This window comes from Nicotiana tabacum, chromosome 20 (genome assembly GCF_000715075.1).
Source record: "Nicotiana tabacum cultivar K326 chromosome 20, ASM71507v2, whole genome shotgun sequence".
Taxonomy (NCBI): domain Eukaryota; kingdom Viridiplantae; phylum Streptophyta; class Magnoliopsida; order Solanales; family Solanaceae; genus Nicotiana; species Nicotiana tabacum.
This window is the reverse complement of record NC_134099.1, coordinates 57,173,155-57,190,101: the sequence shown is the minus strand read 5'-3', so window position 1 is coordinate 57,190,101 and position 16,947 is coordinate 57,173,155. Positions and strand designations below refer to the sequence as shown.

Genomic DNA, 16,947 nt, shown 5'->3' with positions numbered 1-16,947 from the left:
ACACGAAATACTCTACACATAAAAGGCTATAATCCACTGTCATATTACGCTCAATTTTAGCGCTTGAATATTGCTTTCACTTTTGTTATCAGAAAGGTTAAGTTCTTAGTCGGGCTTGTTGTCTTCTCTAATTTCGTTTGACAATCTTACTTTTGTTCTCATTTATTTATTATTTTTAGGCAAATCAATTCGCTTGTCTATAAACCACGCTATAAATTCAACTGTACCGTTTTATGGGTAAACAAGTAAAATAACAAAGCTTATCATTTGTTATTTTGCATCATCTGCTCCTAATGTTTAGGAGGGTAATTATAAAAAGGAATCACAGTTTGTAAGTTAGAAAGTGAAGCCCTGATATCTTTGCATTTCATTCTTTACTTGGAGGTGAACATAAGTGAATTACATTTTTCCAGCATGAAGACCAAGTATTTTGAACATAAATGAAGCATAACTTTCTTACAAATAGACACAAGATGTGATTTCGACAACAGTGTTAGTGTAACAAGATATAGAAGATGGCTGTAAAAGCTTACTATGGTCATCAAGATCTTGGAGATTTCTCCAACAGTGCAGAAAGATAAACTTCATCCTTAGACTTGGAAGAAATAGCCCACATGTGTTTTTTGTACCTGAATTGCAGGAACATGTACATGAAGTCGTCGAGATCCCTCCTGTTACAGAAGAATCGATCAATCCATAACAAGCCTCCTTGTCTTAAAACGCGATCCCAGTCAAAAAGGATGAAATCTAATAGTTGCAGATCAATCCAACCATCCATAAGTCCAGTCGTATGGATCAAATCCATGGTGTGGTCAAAAAATGGGAGTCGTTGGTTCAATGTCACATACAGTGGAATCAGACCCCTAAGTGTCATCATCTCACTAAAAGGAGCCCCAAGATTCAGAGCAGTCGAGATGATTGTTACATTCTGCTCTCTCATTCTTGCAGCAAAAGTCCCTGCACCAACACCATAATCTAAACCAATTCTGATCTCCCCAGGTTTGATCGCCAAAACATCTTTGATCAAGAAATCCACTGGAACGGAGGAGTTTGTTACCCATTTTAGCTTTTCCTTATCCATTTCAAAACATCCGCCTATGCACTTAGTATAGCGTCGTCTTGAATTCTTACTTGATAAGCACTCAAAGTTCCTGCACTGGTAATTGCTCCATCGAACGTTTCTTCCATCTGGAATTGTCCAAAGGGACTTGGTAATTGTAATGCATCTTCTCCTCGGCAAAGGATCACAACCATAAATTATTAGCTTCTGAGCCAAGTTCCAATCATCTTTACAATATGATCCAATATCATAATCCATATATTCCTCTAACTCTTTCTTCATCAAAACACACGCATGCCCTATCGTGTTATAAATCTTCAGTGTCCCGTAGATGTTAACCTTACCATTTCTCTTCCTCTTAGGGGTTATATACTTCCTTATCTCTTCAATCACAAAGGAATTAATCAAGGGATCTTCTTTGATTGTCACAGTTCCAATTCCTTCAACTCTTGGCAGCCTAATTTGCCTAAGGGCAATTTGCGCCGAAGATAGAGGCCTAATCACCTCTTCCTCCAGAAACCCCTTGTACTCCAATATTGAAATTTTGCTTCTAGATAGCTCAATTTTATTCTTTTCCATCTTTGTTACAGTCAGTTCTAGCTTGTTTTGCATATTTTCAAACTTTTTAAGCACTTCATCAACTCGAGCTCTCAGCCATTTTATGTCGAAACCATCATGTACTGCTTTAACGCCATAAAGATGGTGGCATATTTCCTCATCATGCATGAAAAATCCAACAGAAGAGAAGCTAAATAAACTGGAAAGGCTTACAAATATAAGAAGCCCCCCAAGCACAAGTTGGAGCCAACCAATAATCCTTCCTAATGTACGTTTTCGAAAATGAAAATAAGGCTTCCCCATCCTCAATGACAAACAAAAAACAACTATTTCTCAATCAAAGCAGAACAATTTTCCAGAAAAGAATTCAAAATGAGATGGTGCAGTGCCTATCGAAATAGCATCCAAACAAGCAAATAAAAAAGCTGCTCATTTTTCAATTACACCAAGAAGGGTAAAAGGGTGAACTGACCAACGATGGTTGAACACAAATGGAGAGAGTTCTAAGAAAATGGCTGTTAGAACCCAACAAGTGCTCAAGTTTTTAGGTTAATTAATTAGTGAACTTTATTGAGCTGGAAAATCGTGAACTCCAAGCTCAATAGCTGGGCGATGAGGTTGATGAAAGAAGAGAAATTCTCGTAAAGGAACTGCCTATAGCTCAGTATATACACAACAGGAACAGGGTATTCTTTATATTCAAGGAATTGACACAATACTAATATAAGAGCGTTGACAATTGGGAAAGGAGGGGGAACCGTTTCATTTGAGCAACTGCTTCTTGTGTCAAAGGTTGAAAGTTTTTGACCGTCCAAGTTTCGCATATCCATATATGCTTTGCTCGTTGAATATTTGCAAGCTATGGGAGAATTACAGAATAGCTAGCGAATGAGTTGAATTGGAAATAATCTTTTCTGCTGAGACATGATCATGTGTTTTCATGATCAACTTGTACATAGAAAGTAGTAAATCTGTTTTATTTTAACAGAGAGCCGTACATTCTCAGGATTAGTTTTTGTAGATTTATATATATATATATATATATATCTTGAACCACTCCATAAAAATAATGGTTGATAAATTTATATATTTTATATATATATATATATACACACATTTTATATGTTATAATTACATGGAAAAAACTTACCTGCACCGGGTATTTACACCCAGTGTAGTTAACAGTAGTTATGTTAACCATAAACAACAAACTAAAGTTTATTAGAAGTCTTATTTTTAAATAATAAAAATTTTAAAGACAGAATTTATCTAATAAGGCACCGCGTGATAAAATTTAGGAATGCCGTCACATTTCTATCTTTTTTTTCCCTGAGTTTTTCTTCTAATATTGGTTTCACACTTTATCGTTGATTTAACAAGAAGCTGAACTTTACTTTTACAATGATGCAATTGTAAAATTAATGTACAGTACTACAATATTATGCCAAAAAGTCAACTAAGAATATATTGTGGGAGACAAGTTTTGCAAGTAAGCATAGATCACTTTTTCCTTAGGAGTAAGCAACACTAATTTCAAATATAACTTCAATAAATGTGGAGTTTTATTTATGTTTTCATTGAACACATGAAAGTACCAAAAAAGAAAAGTAGTCTGCCTCCTCTCTTTTTTTTCCTTATCAATAAATCCTACTACACTATCTCTTTGTTTTGCCATATAACCTATGGAACAATTTTTGAACAAATGAACGTCTACAGGTAGCTAAAAAACTTGAGTTTTTCTCAAGTGGTTTCTTGTGTTTCGGGTAACTTGCCACTGGTTTAAGTTGACGTTAACATAAGGAACATAATAAAGAATAACAAGATTATTAAGTATTTTTTGTACTATTATTTAAAATTATGTGAAAAATATATGGTAGTTAACTATGGTTATATACTAAGAATTGTGGTTAAATAAAATGACATACACCATTTATTTATAGAATGGGTATAAACACCCGGTATGGGTAGTAAAAATTGCACGGAGCACCTTATTTGATCGCCCCCATTTAACCTGTACCTATTTTTTTTAAAACTTGTACCCACTTTTTAAATAATTTCAGCCCCTTTCTCCTCCTCCTTCTCCTCCTTCGTTTTCTTCTTCTTTCTTCTGCTGTTGTTGGTGCAGATTATTTCTTCTTCGTTTTGTCTCAATTAATATTCTTTTACGTAAGCATAGTTATGGATTTAACTTAACTGTTTGTTCAGATTTTTCATGAAGTGGAACGAGTCATCTATTGAGCTCAAAAACGACAACCTGTGATGAAATAGAATAGAGTAACATATTTGAAGGGAAGATATACGTACACAAACACAACTATGACAAGTAGGTCAAGTAATTTGTAGCAACTTTTTGCCTAAACAAAGAACACCATAATTAAGGATAAATGATAGATTAACTACTCTCATCTTGGCTACAAAAAGTACAAAGAGTTATCCATATGAAATCACCGGTGATTATAGATGTCTTTGCTAAGTACAGGAAAAGCAGTCAAGTGATTAAAAAAATTCCGACTCCAGAAGAGGAGAGCCAAGTAAAATATTAGTACAAACAAAAACTTCACCTCTAGAGCTGAAGCTTACAAACAAAAAGCCAGTTACAAACAAAAACTTCAGCTTTATAGCTGAAGCTTACAAAAAAATTGACAGTTACAAAACAAAAACTTCAGCTCTAGAGATGAAGCTTACCAACAAAAAACCAGTTAAAAATAAAAATTTCAGCTCTAGAGCTGAAGTTTGATAGTTACAAAACAAAAACTTCAGCTCTAGAGCTGAAGCTTACAAACAAAAACTTCAGCTCTAGAGCTGAAGTTCGCCAGTTACAAACAAAAACTTCAGCTCTAGAGCTGAAGTTCGACAGTTACAAAACAAAAACTTTAGTTCTAGAGCTGAACTTCAGGCCCGGCTACTAGAATGCTGAAGTTTTGTGTGATTGTCTTTGCTACTTCAGCCCCGTATGCTGAAGTTATGCGAAAAAGCGGGTACGCTTGCAATTTTTTTTGCAAAGCGGGCACAAGTTAAAACGTGACACAAAAAGCGGGTATAGATGCAAATGCCCCATATGGGTAAGTATTTACCTTTGTGAAACCTTACCTTTATATTATTTTTGGTTCCGAAAAACATTTTGGTTTAATGTTCAATATTATAATGTTTGATTGATGCGAGCACTGTTGTTTTTGTTCTTTTCGTAAATAACTTTGATTGACAATTATTAAACCAAAGATACAGTAATTTCGCAAAATTATGTCCGAAGTTTTTCCGATAACTAGCTTTTTGAAACTAATCAAACCAAATACCAACGCCACTTCCCGGAGGAAAAAAACTTGCTCCCTCCATTCCATTCTAGTGGTAGTGTATGAAGGAACAATATATTTAAGAAAAAAGAACTTTAAAAAAAAAAGCTTGGGATCTTAAACAAAAAGTAGACATATATATATTACCTTAATATATATTTCATTAAGTATAAAATAAAACATGTAAAATTAAATTATGTAGTACTAACTATAAAATATACTTATTAACTCTTTTTTTTCGGAACAAACTAATAATAATATAAAAAGGACCAGTATACATAAAATGTGACCCAAAAAGTAATTTTTTATTTTGTTCATGTCGATTTCTATAAGGGGTAGTTGGTACGATGGATAACTAAAAATAATCGGGGGAAAAATTATCAGCGTATCCCTTTTTACTAATCCTGGATAAGTTATTACAGAATTAAAAATAGTATTGGGATAACGTATATCTGCCAGAGGGTAGAATAGTAATCCCAAGATAAAGCAGTAAAATTGACAATTTTAAGATTAATACAATATACACCAAACAGTCAATACGAAATAACCCTAGGATAGCTAATTGCAGCATAACTAATCCCTGTTGGGTTTTTATGTATTTAATACATAAAAGAGGGTGAATGGGAAATGGAGAAAAATGAAATTTTTGAGTGAAATTTTAAGTTTTCCCCTTGGCAAAGGGACATTATCTCATATTGGAAGAGGAAGAGGTATTTTATGGGTATATAAGCAATTGCTCTTCTTCTAGCTCTTAAAGAGTTGAGAAGAAGGCAAGCCTCGTGCCGTCGTCGTCGTCGCTCAGCTCGGCTTCGGCTTCGGATTTGGATTTATTTTTTGGACCAAATTTATTTGTTAATAGTAAAATATTAACAGAAATGTTATTAAATATTTTTTTTAGTAACAGAATATTAATATTAAATCCTCCAATCCGATTTTCTATTTTGGTAACAGAAAATTAACTACCCTCTTTATTTTCCCTCTTTATTGTTGAGTAAATAGCCATTTATGTAATAGTATTTATGTTGTGGCCGTTTTGCATAAATAGTCATTTTGAAGAGTTGCACCTCTTCATATTTCAGCCCAACTTTGACTATAAATACAAGACTATTCTGCTCAGAATTTCCATACGATTTTTTGAGTTTATCCTCCTTCTTCTGCATACTTTTAGCATCAAACAAAGCAACAGTAAGTGTAATTTGCTACCGAACTTTGTGTTCGCTGAAACACTGGGGTTTGAAGTACCACTACACTAGTGTTTAATTCGTTCTATCGTGGGAAGAAATAATCCATAACCTTGGGTACTACGAGGGGATTAAATTCCTTAAGGAAACACTGTGAATTCAGTGGGCTTGAATTGGTTTTCTGTTATTTCGTTGTTCATTTCTGTTTATGTTCATTTATATTTCCAGAATTATTTTACAAATGCAGTTTACTAACAAGCTTAAGGAATTTAAAATATTTTCTGTATTTGTACTCACTGTTTCTGGAGAGTAAAATCTTTGTGATTTTGTACTCTATTGGAGATTAAAATCTATGTAATTTTAACGTTTGTGTCATTCTTTTACAGAAATGACTAATAATAATGTGAACCAAGCTGATCCAATGGTGACTGTCAATGCCTCAACAAGCCGAACAACACCGATAGAATTGGCACCGGCAGAGAAACCCGAAAAAAATTTCGGGATTAATTTCAAGCGCTGGCAGCAAAAGATATTCTTCTATTTGACTACTCTAAGTCTCCAGAAGTTCATCAAAGAAGATGTTCATGTGCTGTCCGATGAAACTCCAGAAACTGAACGCTTTCTCGTGGTTGAGGTACGGAAGCATTCAGAATTTTTTTTGCAAGAATTATATTCTAAGAAGGCTGGAGGATGCTTTGTATAACGTCTACAGTGGCGTGAAAACGTCAAAAGAACTGTGGACTGCGCTTGAAAAGAAATACAAAACCGAAGATGTCGGGTTAAAGAAGTTCGTTGCTGCAAAAATTTTGGACTACAAAATGGTAGATAGCAAGTCTGTTATTATCCAAGTCCAGGAATTACAAGTGATTATTCACGATCTCCTTGCTAAAGGTATAAATCACATTAATACTGATGTTGAAAGTAGTAATCTTAGTATTTTTACTAACAAAAATTTCATTTAAGGTCTTGTTATCAATGAAGCATTCCAAGTAGCAGCGATGATTGAGAAGTTGTCTCCTTTATGGAAGGACTTCAAAAACTACTTGAAACACAAACGCAAGGAGATGTCCCTTGAAGATCTCATTATTCGGTTGAGAATCGAAGAGGACAACAAATCTGCTGAAAAGATAGGCCGTGGAAGCTCAACAATAATGGGAGCAAATATTGTTGAAGAGAAAAAAAAAGAGGAAGAAGGCTTCTGGACCGAAATACAACCCAAGCAAGAAGCGGTTCAGTGGAAATTGCTACAGTTGTGGAAAAGCCGGGCACAAATCTACGAAGTGTCGTGCTCCAATGAAAGACAAGAAGAAGGGTCAAGCAAATATTGTTGAAAAGCATGATGATGTTGATGACTTGTGTGTCATGCTTTTCGAGTGCAACTTGGTGGGCAATCTGAAAGAGTGGTGGATTGACTCTGGAGCCACTCGCCATGTTTGTGCTGTTAGAGAAGTTTTTTCTACTTATGCTCCTGTTAGACCCGATGAGACGATTTCTATAGGAAATGCTGCAAAGGCCAAGATTGAAGGATATGGGAAGAATTTCTCAAAATGACTTCCGGGAAAGTGGTGACTTTGAACAACGTCCTTCATGTTCCCGAGATTAGGAAGAATTTAGTCTCTACTGGACTTTTTGTTAAGAATGATTTTAAATGTGTATTTGTATCCGATAAGGTTGTAATAAGTAAGAACGAGTTGTTTGTAGGAAAAGGTTACCTCACTGAGGGCCTTTTCAAGCTGAATGTAATGGTTGTTGAAAATAATAATAAAATTTCAGTTTCGTCTTACTTACTTGAGTCAAATGAATTATGGCATATATGTTTGGGTCATGTTAATTATAAAACCTTGCGGAAAATGATTAATTTGAAAGTATTGCCTAAGTTTGAATGCGACAAATCAAAATGTCAAATATGTATGGAATCTAAGTATGTTAAACATCCTTATAAGTCAGTTGAAAGGAATTCAGATCCTTTAGACTTAATTCACACAGATATTTGTGATATGAAGTCAATACTATCTCGCGGTGGAAAGAAGTATTTCATAACTTTTATTGACGATAGTACTCGATATTGCTATGTTTACTTACTTAATAGTAAAGATGAAGCAATAGACGCATTCAAGCAATACAAAAATAAAGTTGAAACGCAACTTAACAAGAAAATCAAAATGATAAGAAGTGATAGGGGTGGTGAATATGAATCTCCTTTTGAACAAATATGTTTAGAATATAGAATTATTCATCAAACAACGGCCCTTTACATGCTCCAGTCCAATGGGATTGCAGAAATAAAGAATCGTTCATTAAAAGAGATGATGAACGCATTATTGATAAGTTCTAGTTTGCCACAGAACTTGTGGGGGGAAGCTGTTCTTACGGCTAGCCGAATACTAAATCGAGTACCCCATAGGAAAACACAATTCATTCCATATGAAAAATGAAAAGGAAGGAAGCGCAACTTGAATTATTTTAAAGTGTGGGGGTGTTTGGCAAAAGTGCAAGTTTCTAAACCCAAAAGGGTAAAAATAGGACCGAAAATCGTTGATTGTGTTTTTATAGGATATGCGACTAATAGTAAAGCATATCGATTTCTGGTTCATAAATCAGAAAATCCGGACATTCATAACAATACGGTTATAGAATCAGATAATGCTGAGTTCTTTGAAAATATATATCCATATAAAAAGGAATGTGAGTTGATTGGTGAAGGATCTAAACAACCTCGGGAAGAAACAAAAGATAGTACACTTAACTAGAAGGGGATTAAATTCCTTAAGGAAACACTGTGAATTCAGTGGGCTCGAATTGGTTTTCTATTATTTCGTTGTTCATTTCTGTTTATGTTCATTTATATTTCCAGAATTATTTTACAAATACAGTTTACTAACAATCCCAACATAACTAATCCAAGCATAAATTATCTTTGAAACCAAACGACCCCTAAGTGCTTGTGCCCCAAAATTCAAAATCCTCCGTCAAAGCCAATTAGATAATGACAACTAGGTTACTGTTGAAACCAATGGAATATAATAGAAATTAGAAACATAGAAAATGAAACTGGATCCCACTTTCCAGAGGCAGGTGAATCCAACTATTCCATGTGCTTATAGGACAAACTTTGTTCAGTTGTGCTACCATATCTGAGTGAAAGAGTTGGGGAATGGCAGTATTGATTCAAGTGCTTATGAGTTTCATAGTTGTTCAACAATGTTTCGAGAAAAGTGATGCTCAACTAATGCTTCAAATTCCAGCATTAAGCAAGTGTGGATTCGATAAGATATATCAGCTGGGTGACTCACTTTCAGATACAGGGAATTTCATCAGATTAAGCATTTGGGGATCTGTTTCTCCATTTGCAAAGCTTCCTTATGGTGAAAATTTCTTCAAGAAAGCAACTGGCCGCGCTTCTGATGGCATGCTTATCATTGATTTCATAAGTACGCTACAAGTTCTTATTTCTAAATAGACTATTCATTTCTATCAAAAGAAGGTTTTCTTGTTTAGCTACTTATGCTTCAGTTTCTATTTTTCTCGTAAAGAGTTCCCCGGAAAACCTTTACGGCTTTGGTAGTGGTGGAAAACATTTACGACTTTGGTAGTGGTGGTTTAGTGCCACATCCTTCTCTGGTGGGATTATCTTTGCAGGCTTATCGATCACATCAATGAGCTTTTCATGCACGAGAACAATTCTCAAATTTCTATACCAGTAATCAAAGTTTGGTCCTACCAACTTGTTGGTCTCAAGTATTTCACGCAGTGATATAACATACATATTGAGAAATCTAAAATATAAAAAAGAAAAGGCAATGATATAAGAACATATTTGCATATATCATAAAGACATGAACTTTCATCTGAATGATATTTCCACTAATTATTTTAAACTATTTACTTTCATTATAGTTTACGAAATCTTTATTTCTGTTAATGGAGTAAAGGAATCATTTAACAATATGTATGAGCCCCTTGGAAGTCAAGTCGTTTCTCACATATATTTTAAAGGTAGGTACTCTTACCAATTATATCCACATACAATTTCCTTAAATAGCTCTATGTCAAATAGTCCCCTAGTAGTCACGTCAATCCTATTGGCATAGTTGAGTTCAACCATCATGATAGCAAAGAACTTATTAAATTTTATACTCCCCGGGTAGTCCAGGCGTCTAGTAAAAAATTGAATAATTCTTTCAGTCCATGCATCTAATGCAATAAATAGTTTTAACATATTTTCGAACTATAAGTCTCCTGGTTAGTCAGATCGCTCCTTATAAACAAGAAATAAGTAAAATTATTTACTTTGATGGATAGCTCTATAACAAAATATCTTATATTTTATTATTTAAGAACTCAAATTTTAGTAAGAGGGAATTGTTACTAAAACAGTTTTTAATAACATGAAGATCAAATCTTTTATAGCATGTGAATTTAGTTCAAATTGTCTACATGCTTAGTCCTAAATTGATTTACATCACATGTAATAAATAATTCAAAATTATGTAACGAGCAAGCATGTGACATAAAAACGAAATTCAACATCTTCTAACATATTTATCTTATATATCATATAAAATAATTCATGCCAGAAAACATTATTAATTAACATCTTATGAACTAATAACAATTAAAAATAACAATAGAATCATATAACCTATTATATATTCCCGTCGTATCTATTACAAAATTTTAAATTCAAGTTACGAACTATCTCAATAGTTTAACTTGTACAAATACATATTTTATTCACAATAAAATAATATCAATGTAATATGCATTCAAACAATTTGAATATTGCACAATACACAAATATTATGGTTTGAACTCTTCAAATATAATCTTAAAATATTTCGTAAATAAATTTTAGACACGAGAAACCATGGCTCTGATATCACTGAAGGATTGCATATAGGTGTTCTTAACACGTAGCGGAAGACAATAACAATCCTAGGCAGATCATTTCGTATTTAAGATTTATTTACATGTCGATAGATCGAATCTAAGACGTACCTGGTGAAGAAAGTCTCGTTTCAAATTTTTCGATAGTGCGAAGACTCTATGCGTATCCACACCGAGACCGACCCTTGCTATCAACTCTTTGATCAATGAAACCCGCGAACAAATTGAACAAAATATTGTGCTGAAATATAGCACCCTTTATCACCCTTTATAAAGCATCACCTACAAACCCTTTTCCTAATTGGTTGAGGTAATGATTTACTTAAGGTAAAAATTTATTCCAAAAATAAACTTTATGGAATTTTCTTAGAAAATATCGATCCTATTCACAATAAGATTCTGACGACGTGTGGCCGTAACTAGTCCGTTTGGACTTTTACATTGCTAATCTAATTCTAACTTGGATACTAATTTACAAACTTTTTATTAATATTTTCCTGAAAATATAATCCCATTCCAAATGGGTTTAAGTTGCCGAACATCCTAAGGATTCACGTTAATCCAATCCAACATTGGATTTAACTTATACGTCCTTTATGGACTTTGCAATTCCAATTCCAATTTGGTAAGAATAAATTAATATTATATACATAAACTTTATATAAATCAATACTAATTTATTTTATATATATCACATATATATTTCAATCAAGAGATACACTTAATTTTTTATTCCAAATAGAAAACTTCAATTTATTCACAATATTAATTATATCCTCTGTGCTAGCAAAGAATATAACAATATTTCATTTGGACTAATAACTAAATATATTTGGCTAAATAAATTCCTTAATTTAATTATCAAATAATAAGTTAATTGATCCTTTAGAAAAGATCAGAACACTCGTTAGTGTGTGACCCCATAAGTTCAATACTAAACCGGTAGTAAATTGATGACATTAATATACTAATCAAGGGTGACGTCTAGCAACACTCCTTAACTACCGGATAGCATGAAGTATACAATTTACTCTAAAGAAACAGTAGAAGAATAATATATTCCTTCTGTCCTTATAGCTCTGGATCACCCTAGGATATGGTTCAACTGTCAAATCCTAATAGGCAACCAACTATGTGTTCGTGTCAAATATAATCGACCATTGAATGACCTAAGAAACTCTTTTCTTCTTTCATTCAATTGCATGGCCAAGGTCTTAGTTTGGTCATTTATAATTCATGACAACATGGAGCTTAAACTCATTACCAAGAGTTGACAGATTCCATCTTGATCAATCACTAATTCTACAAGCATTTAATCATACCCAATATCCTTTCAACTATCGCCCTAGGGCCATAGGTGTCTGGTATCAAAGCACAATAAATAGCTTGTCAATTACTATGACGATCTCAGGTCAAAGGAAACTTTTACATCACATTCTTCAAGAGAATATCCTATTTATAGTTATGGTAATTCTAACCATTAGGAATTATCTAATGAGTTAGTTCAATGATCATATCTCTATATGCATCATTTATCTATGTGATTTAGTTAATGAGATCAACTAATCTTTATCCAATAAAGACGATCACATAAATATTGATCTAACTGGATTACTAATGTCAAAATAAATAATCCTACGATCAAGAACAATTTTAGATTAAATTATAAGAGACTTTTCTCTCATTATCATGATCTCTATCACGATGACAAGTCTCAAAACTTAATCAAGGACCTTATCAAATTAATCAAACAATTAATAATAAATATGATAAAAGAATGTCATATATTTTTATATTAAATAACATTCACAAAAATATATTCAAATCATCAAATATGAGATTGGATCTAAGGCATATCTATTATATCCCTAACAATCTCCCACTTGCACTAGAGCCAATCGCTCTTGTACTTCATTCTCAATTTCTGCTTGCGCTTGTCAAACTCTTTTGCACCAAGAGCTTTAGTGAATGGGTCTGGAGCATTTTTCTTTCCATAAACCTTTTGAATCTAGACGTCTCCACATTTAGTGATCTCTCTTATCAAGTTATACATTCACAGAATGTATTTGGATTTTTGGTGTAATCTTGGTTCTTTTTCTTGAGAAATGGCTCCAGTGTTGTCACACAACAATGAAATTGTACCTTCTATTGAAGGAACCACACCAAGTTCAGTTAAGAACTTTTTCATCCATACAGCTTTCTTAGCAGTTTCACTAGCTACTATATATTCTGCTTCAGTCACTGAATCAACTATTGTAGCTTGTTTGAAACTTTTCCAACTCACTGCACCACCATTTAAGGTAAATACATAACCAGAAATGGATTTGCTATCATCTTTATCTGAAGAGAAACTTGCATCATTTTAACCTTCAAGTTTCAACTCTGAATATCTGTCACACCTCTTTTTTTACCTACACCCTCGCAAGAGCGCAAAAGAGTTTTTTCAATTAAAGGAAAATCGGAACGGGATTTAATTATTAATGATTCAGAGTCGCCACTTGGGATATTAATGGTGTCCCAAGTCACCGGTTGAATCCCGAACCGAGGAAAAATATGACTCTGTTAACAGTCCGCGAACCAAGAATCCGAGTAAGGAATTCTGTTAACCTGGGAGAAGGTGTTAGGCATTCCCGGGCTCCGTAGTTCTAGCACGGTCGCTTAATTGTTGTATGTAACCTTTTATCGGATTTTATCACATGAAGAGCCTAAGTGCCAATTTTACTTTTAACCGCATTTATCATTTATTTTTAACGAGAGTTGCAACGTCGTGAAAATGTGTCTCGAACCACGTCACATCAATGCACCCGTGGCTATTGACACATTCCAACTGCGTTGAGATTTGGACTTGGGTCGCATCAATACGCAACCGAGTTTAAGAAAGTAATTTTATTAGAAACGCTCCTAAAGGGTCTAACGCGTCATTATCTTTTGGGAAGGCCCTAAACGGCCCGTCTCGAATTTCTAAGTATTTCAATAACCAATTATTGAGGGCCCCGCATTTTGTGTTTTCTTGAGCGAGGCTCGTCTCATTTCATTTCAAAGGGTAAACCTAAGAGCGACTATATTTTCTATTTTTTTTTGTTTTTGTTTCTAAAAGAAAAAGGAAAGATCCTAATTGGTTAACATCAAAGTCTGGGTCTCGAGTTCAAGTCCGGGTCCAAACAAAAGGACATACCTTTTAGCTTGAACCAACTACCTAACTCAAAACCCAGATTTTATCATTCGAACCTTGAATTGCAATTTTTGAACGGGCTCAAATTGATAAACCCCATGGGCCAAAGGGTGGCCCAAACGGAAAATGTCCACTTAAGTAGAACCACGAGCCTGCTTTTAATCAAGGACTTAAGTTCGATTCCCCAGCCGGCGTAGATAGCCCATGCCATTGTGATGCCCAGAATAGCATCGAATCCTAAACAACTCCTGCAGAGCGTCTCATTTGAATTTAACACAGACAGATTATCAAAGACATTTCCTTCAGGTTGCTCAACATGATTGCAGTAGAGCACTGACCACTCAACCTCCAATTTGGTACTAAATTATCCTACTAAATTCATTAAGTAATTGAAAGCACTGAATTTGTTATGTAAAAAAACAATTGAATTAATTTTTCTATGACACTACGAATAACAAAAAAGTGACAGTCACAAGTTTGAGTATATTGAGAAAGTTTAAACTAATACCAATGACTCGAGCATTCATACAGTCCAACCACTAGTACATTTATAATTAACAGAACATTTATACAGTCCAACTAGGCATAAGGAACACACCCAAAGCAAAATCAAATGATATTAAACAATGATTGACTACTTTTGCTAAAATAATCGAACATATAAACTTCTGATGGCAAATGGAAGGCCAATTCTATTTCAATATCTCAATTTCCAAGCTGGGCCAATACAATGATCGAGTGTGTACCTGAGAATGGAGTTTCAACAGAGGAAATGAAGGTCAGCAGCGGCAGTGACAATACCAAACCAACAAATATGCAATGCACAACCACAGAGATTTAAGTTTCAACCCAGAGTAGTTTGAAATCAAACAAAAATGAAAGAGCAATACTCAAATCAATCTCAAAACCAGACCAAAATCTCTAACAATTAACCAGCAGATGTCTACCAATTTTCAGTCAACATTCGAAATCCAATCCAGCTGGATAAAACCATTCAAATCAGTAGTGGTAGCTAACAGACTTGGAACTTAAGAATTACTGGAAATAGGCTAGTGGCAGGGAACTGTTTTTGAGTCCAAAAATGGATGAGAAAAGAAGCCCCTTCCTCAAGGCACTTGATGCCCTTTTTATAGGTGACCCAAGAAGGTGAATCAGATTTTAGGTTTCTCTTTTAGCCCCTCCCTTATTTCAGTTTGGTCCCTTTATTTTGACTTGCTCAACAAGTAAATACCTCTATTATGCTAATATCTACAATAAAGTACCCTTCTAGAAGGCCCTAGGATGCTCTTCTACCCCCCAAAATACCTATACTACCCTTACCCCTACTTTAAAATTACTATTCCTAAAGAAACTGCCCCTTTCTATGCCTAAAATGCCCTTCCAATAGTCTGAAAACTACAGACTAAGGTTAACTGATTCCAATCCCCTCACCCTAGCTAAACTTAACTAAAGTTAATTAACAAATGACTTACTCAGCTATATCCAATACACATATTTTAAACACTACACCAATTAACACTAAAATTGAATGATCAACTAATACTAACTGAAATCAATCCCGATCAAAACCCGCTTAACCAATGACCAATTATCAACAAAACACATTAGCACTTACTTACCATTAGCAAACTAAAGTGAAGAACAATTATTCTGATTATACTTAAACTAATCAAAACCTAAACTAACTTCTTGAATCGAAACAGAGTAAACTAATATGCCAAGAACAAAATAAATTAGAATCAAGCCATAAATCAAAACATAGAATCCAGACGGAGTTGACAAAAACTTTGGACACTAGCCAGTATTAGAATAGAAGCAAACAGAAGAGAGGAAAACGAGAGCTCACTGATGCCAAGAGAAACGCCGGTCAGCCATCGACGTCCGAATCTTTTAGGATTTTTGACACGTAACATCCCTAACCATGTGTTTTTCTACAAGAGAACGCATGGTTAAGGATATTACGGTCTAAAATCACAAAGATTTTGGGTTAGGGTTTTGGCCAGAAATTCTTAGATCTGAGATTCGAGCCGCTCCACCGGGATTCGAAGGAAGATGGTCATGGATTTGGGTTGAGGGAAGTCTAGGGATGGTGTGGTATGATTTTGGACTGGTTTGGATGAACTTGCGACTTGGCCGAAAAACTTCAAACGGAGATTCGAGGAACTCCGGCAATATTCGAGAGAAACCAATAGCGGTAATGGAAAGAGGGATTCATGGGGGATCTATGGTGTTAATTTGGGTTTGAACGGTGTAAGTTGCACTCGCCGCCGACGAGGATTAGGGTTTGCACAAAGAGGTAGGGTGAGGAAGGTGAAGGACCGGGTTGGGGGGGTAAGGTTTGGACAGTTATATAGTGTGGGAGTGGGGCTTCCTAGCCGTTAGATCATGAGACCTCGACGGCTTGGATTAATCGACGCCAAACGACATCGTTTTGAATTTATCGAATTGGACCGGATGGGAAGAGGGTTTTGGGCCTGAGTCGGAAGCTGATTTGGGCTGAAGTTTGGGTTTAAATAAACCCGATTTGTTCTTGTTTATTCCCTCTTTGTATTTTGTGTTTTTATTGTTATTATATATATATATTTTTTATTTTGTATAACTGCAACAATTAAAATAAAGTCCTAATATATTTCAAAACTAGACTAATTAAATTCTAAAATTATTAAAAACCTATTTTACGCCAAATTTACGATTAACATAATTAAAATGCGAAAGTGAGCTATTTTGTAATTTTCACATTTGGTTCTAAACAAACTAACCCCCTAATCGGCCCTAAAAATATGAAATTATATCATAAAT

At 34.4% G+C, this 16,947-nt stretch overlaps 1 protein-coding gene across 1 annotated transcript; it reads right to left on the bottom strand.

Annotated features, from left to right (window-relative positions):
* Positions 1-511: 511 nt before the first annotated feature.
* Positions 512-3,115, bottom strand: LOC107783075 (putative methyltransferase At1g29790). Its single transcript, XM_016604043.2, has 2 exons — positions 3,076-3,115; positions 512-1,881 (listed from the first exon to the last, which is right to left on the bottom strand). The coding sequence occupies exons 1-2, from the start codon at positions 3,113-3,115 to the stop codon at positions 542-544; spliced, it is 1,380 nt and encodes a 459-aa protein (XP_016459529.1). The 3' UTR covers positions 512-541.
* Positions 3,116-16,947: the final 13,832 nt, after the last annotated feature.

What these genes read in the sequence shown, in the direction of transcription:
- LOC107783075 (XM_016604043.2), bottom strand. Translation starts at nt 3,115, where the DNA reads ATGCTTACTTGCAAAACTTGTCTCCCACAATATATTCTTA. An exon ending in TCTCCCACAATATATTCTTA is followed by an intron (nt 1,882 to 3,075) that starts GTTGACTTTTTG and finishes AACGTACATTAG; the next exon opens with GAAGGATTATTGGTTGGCTC.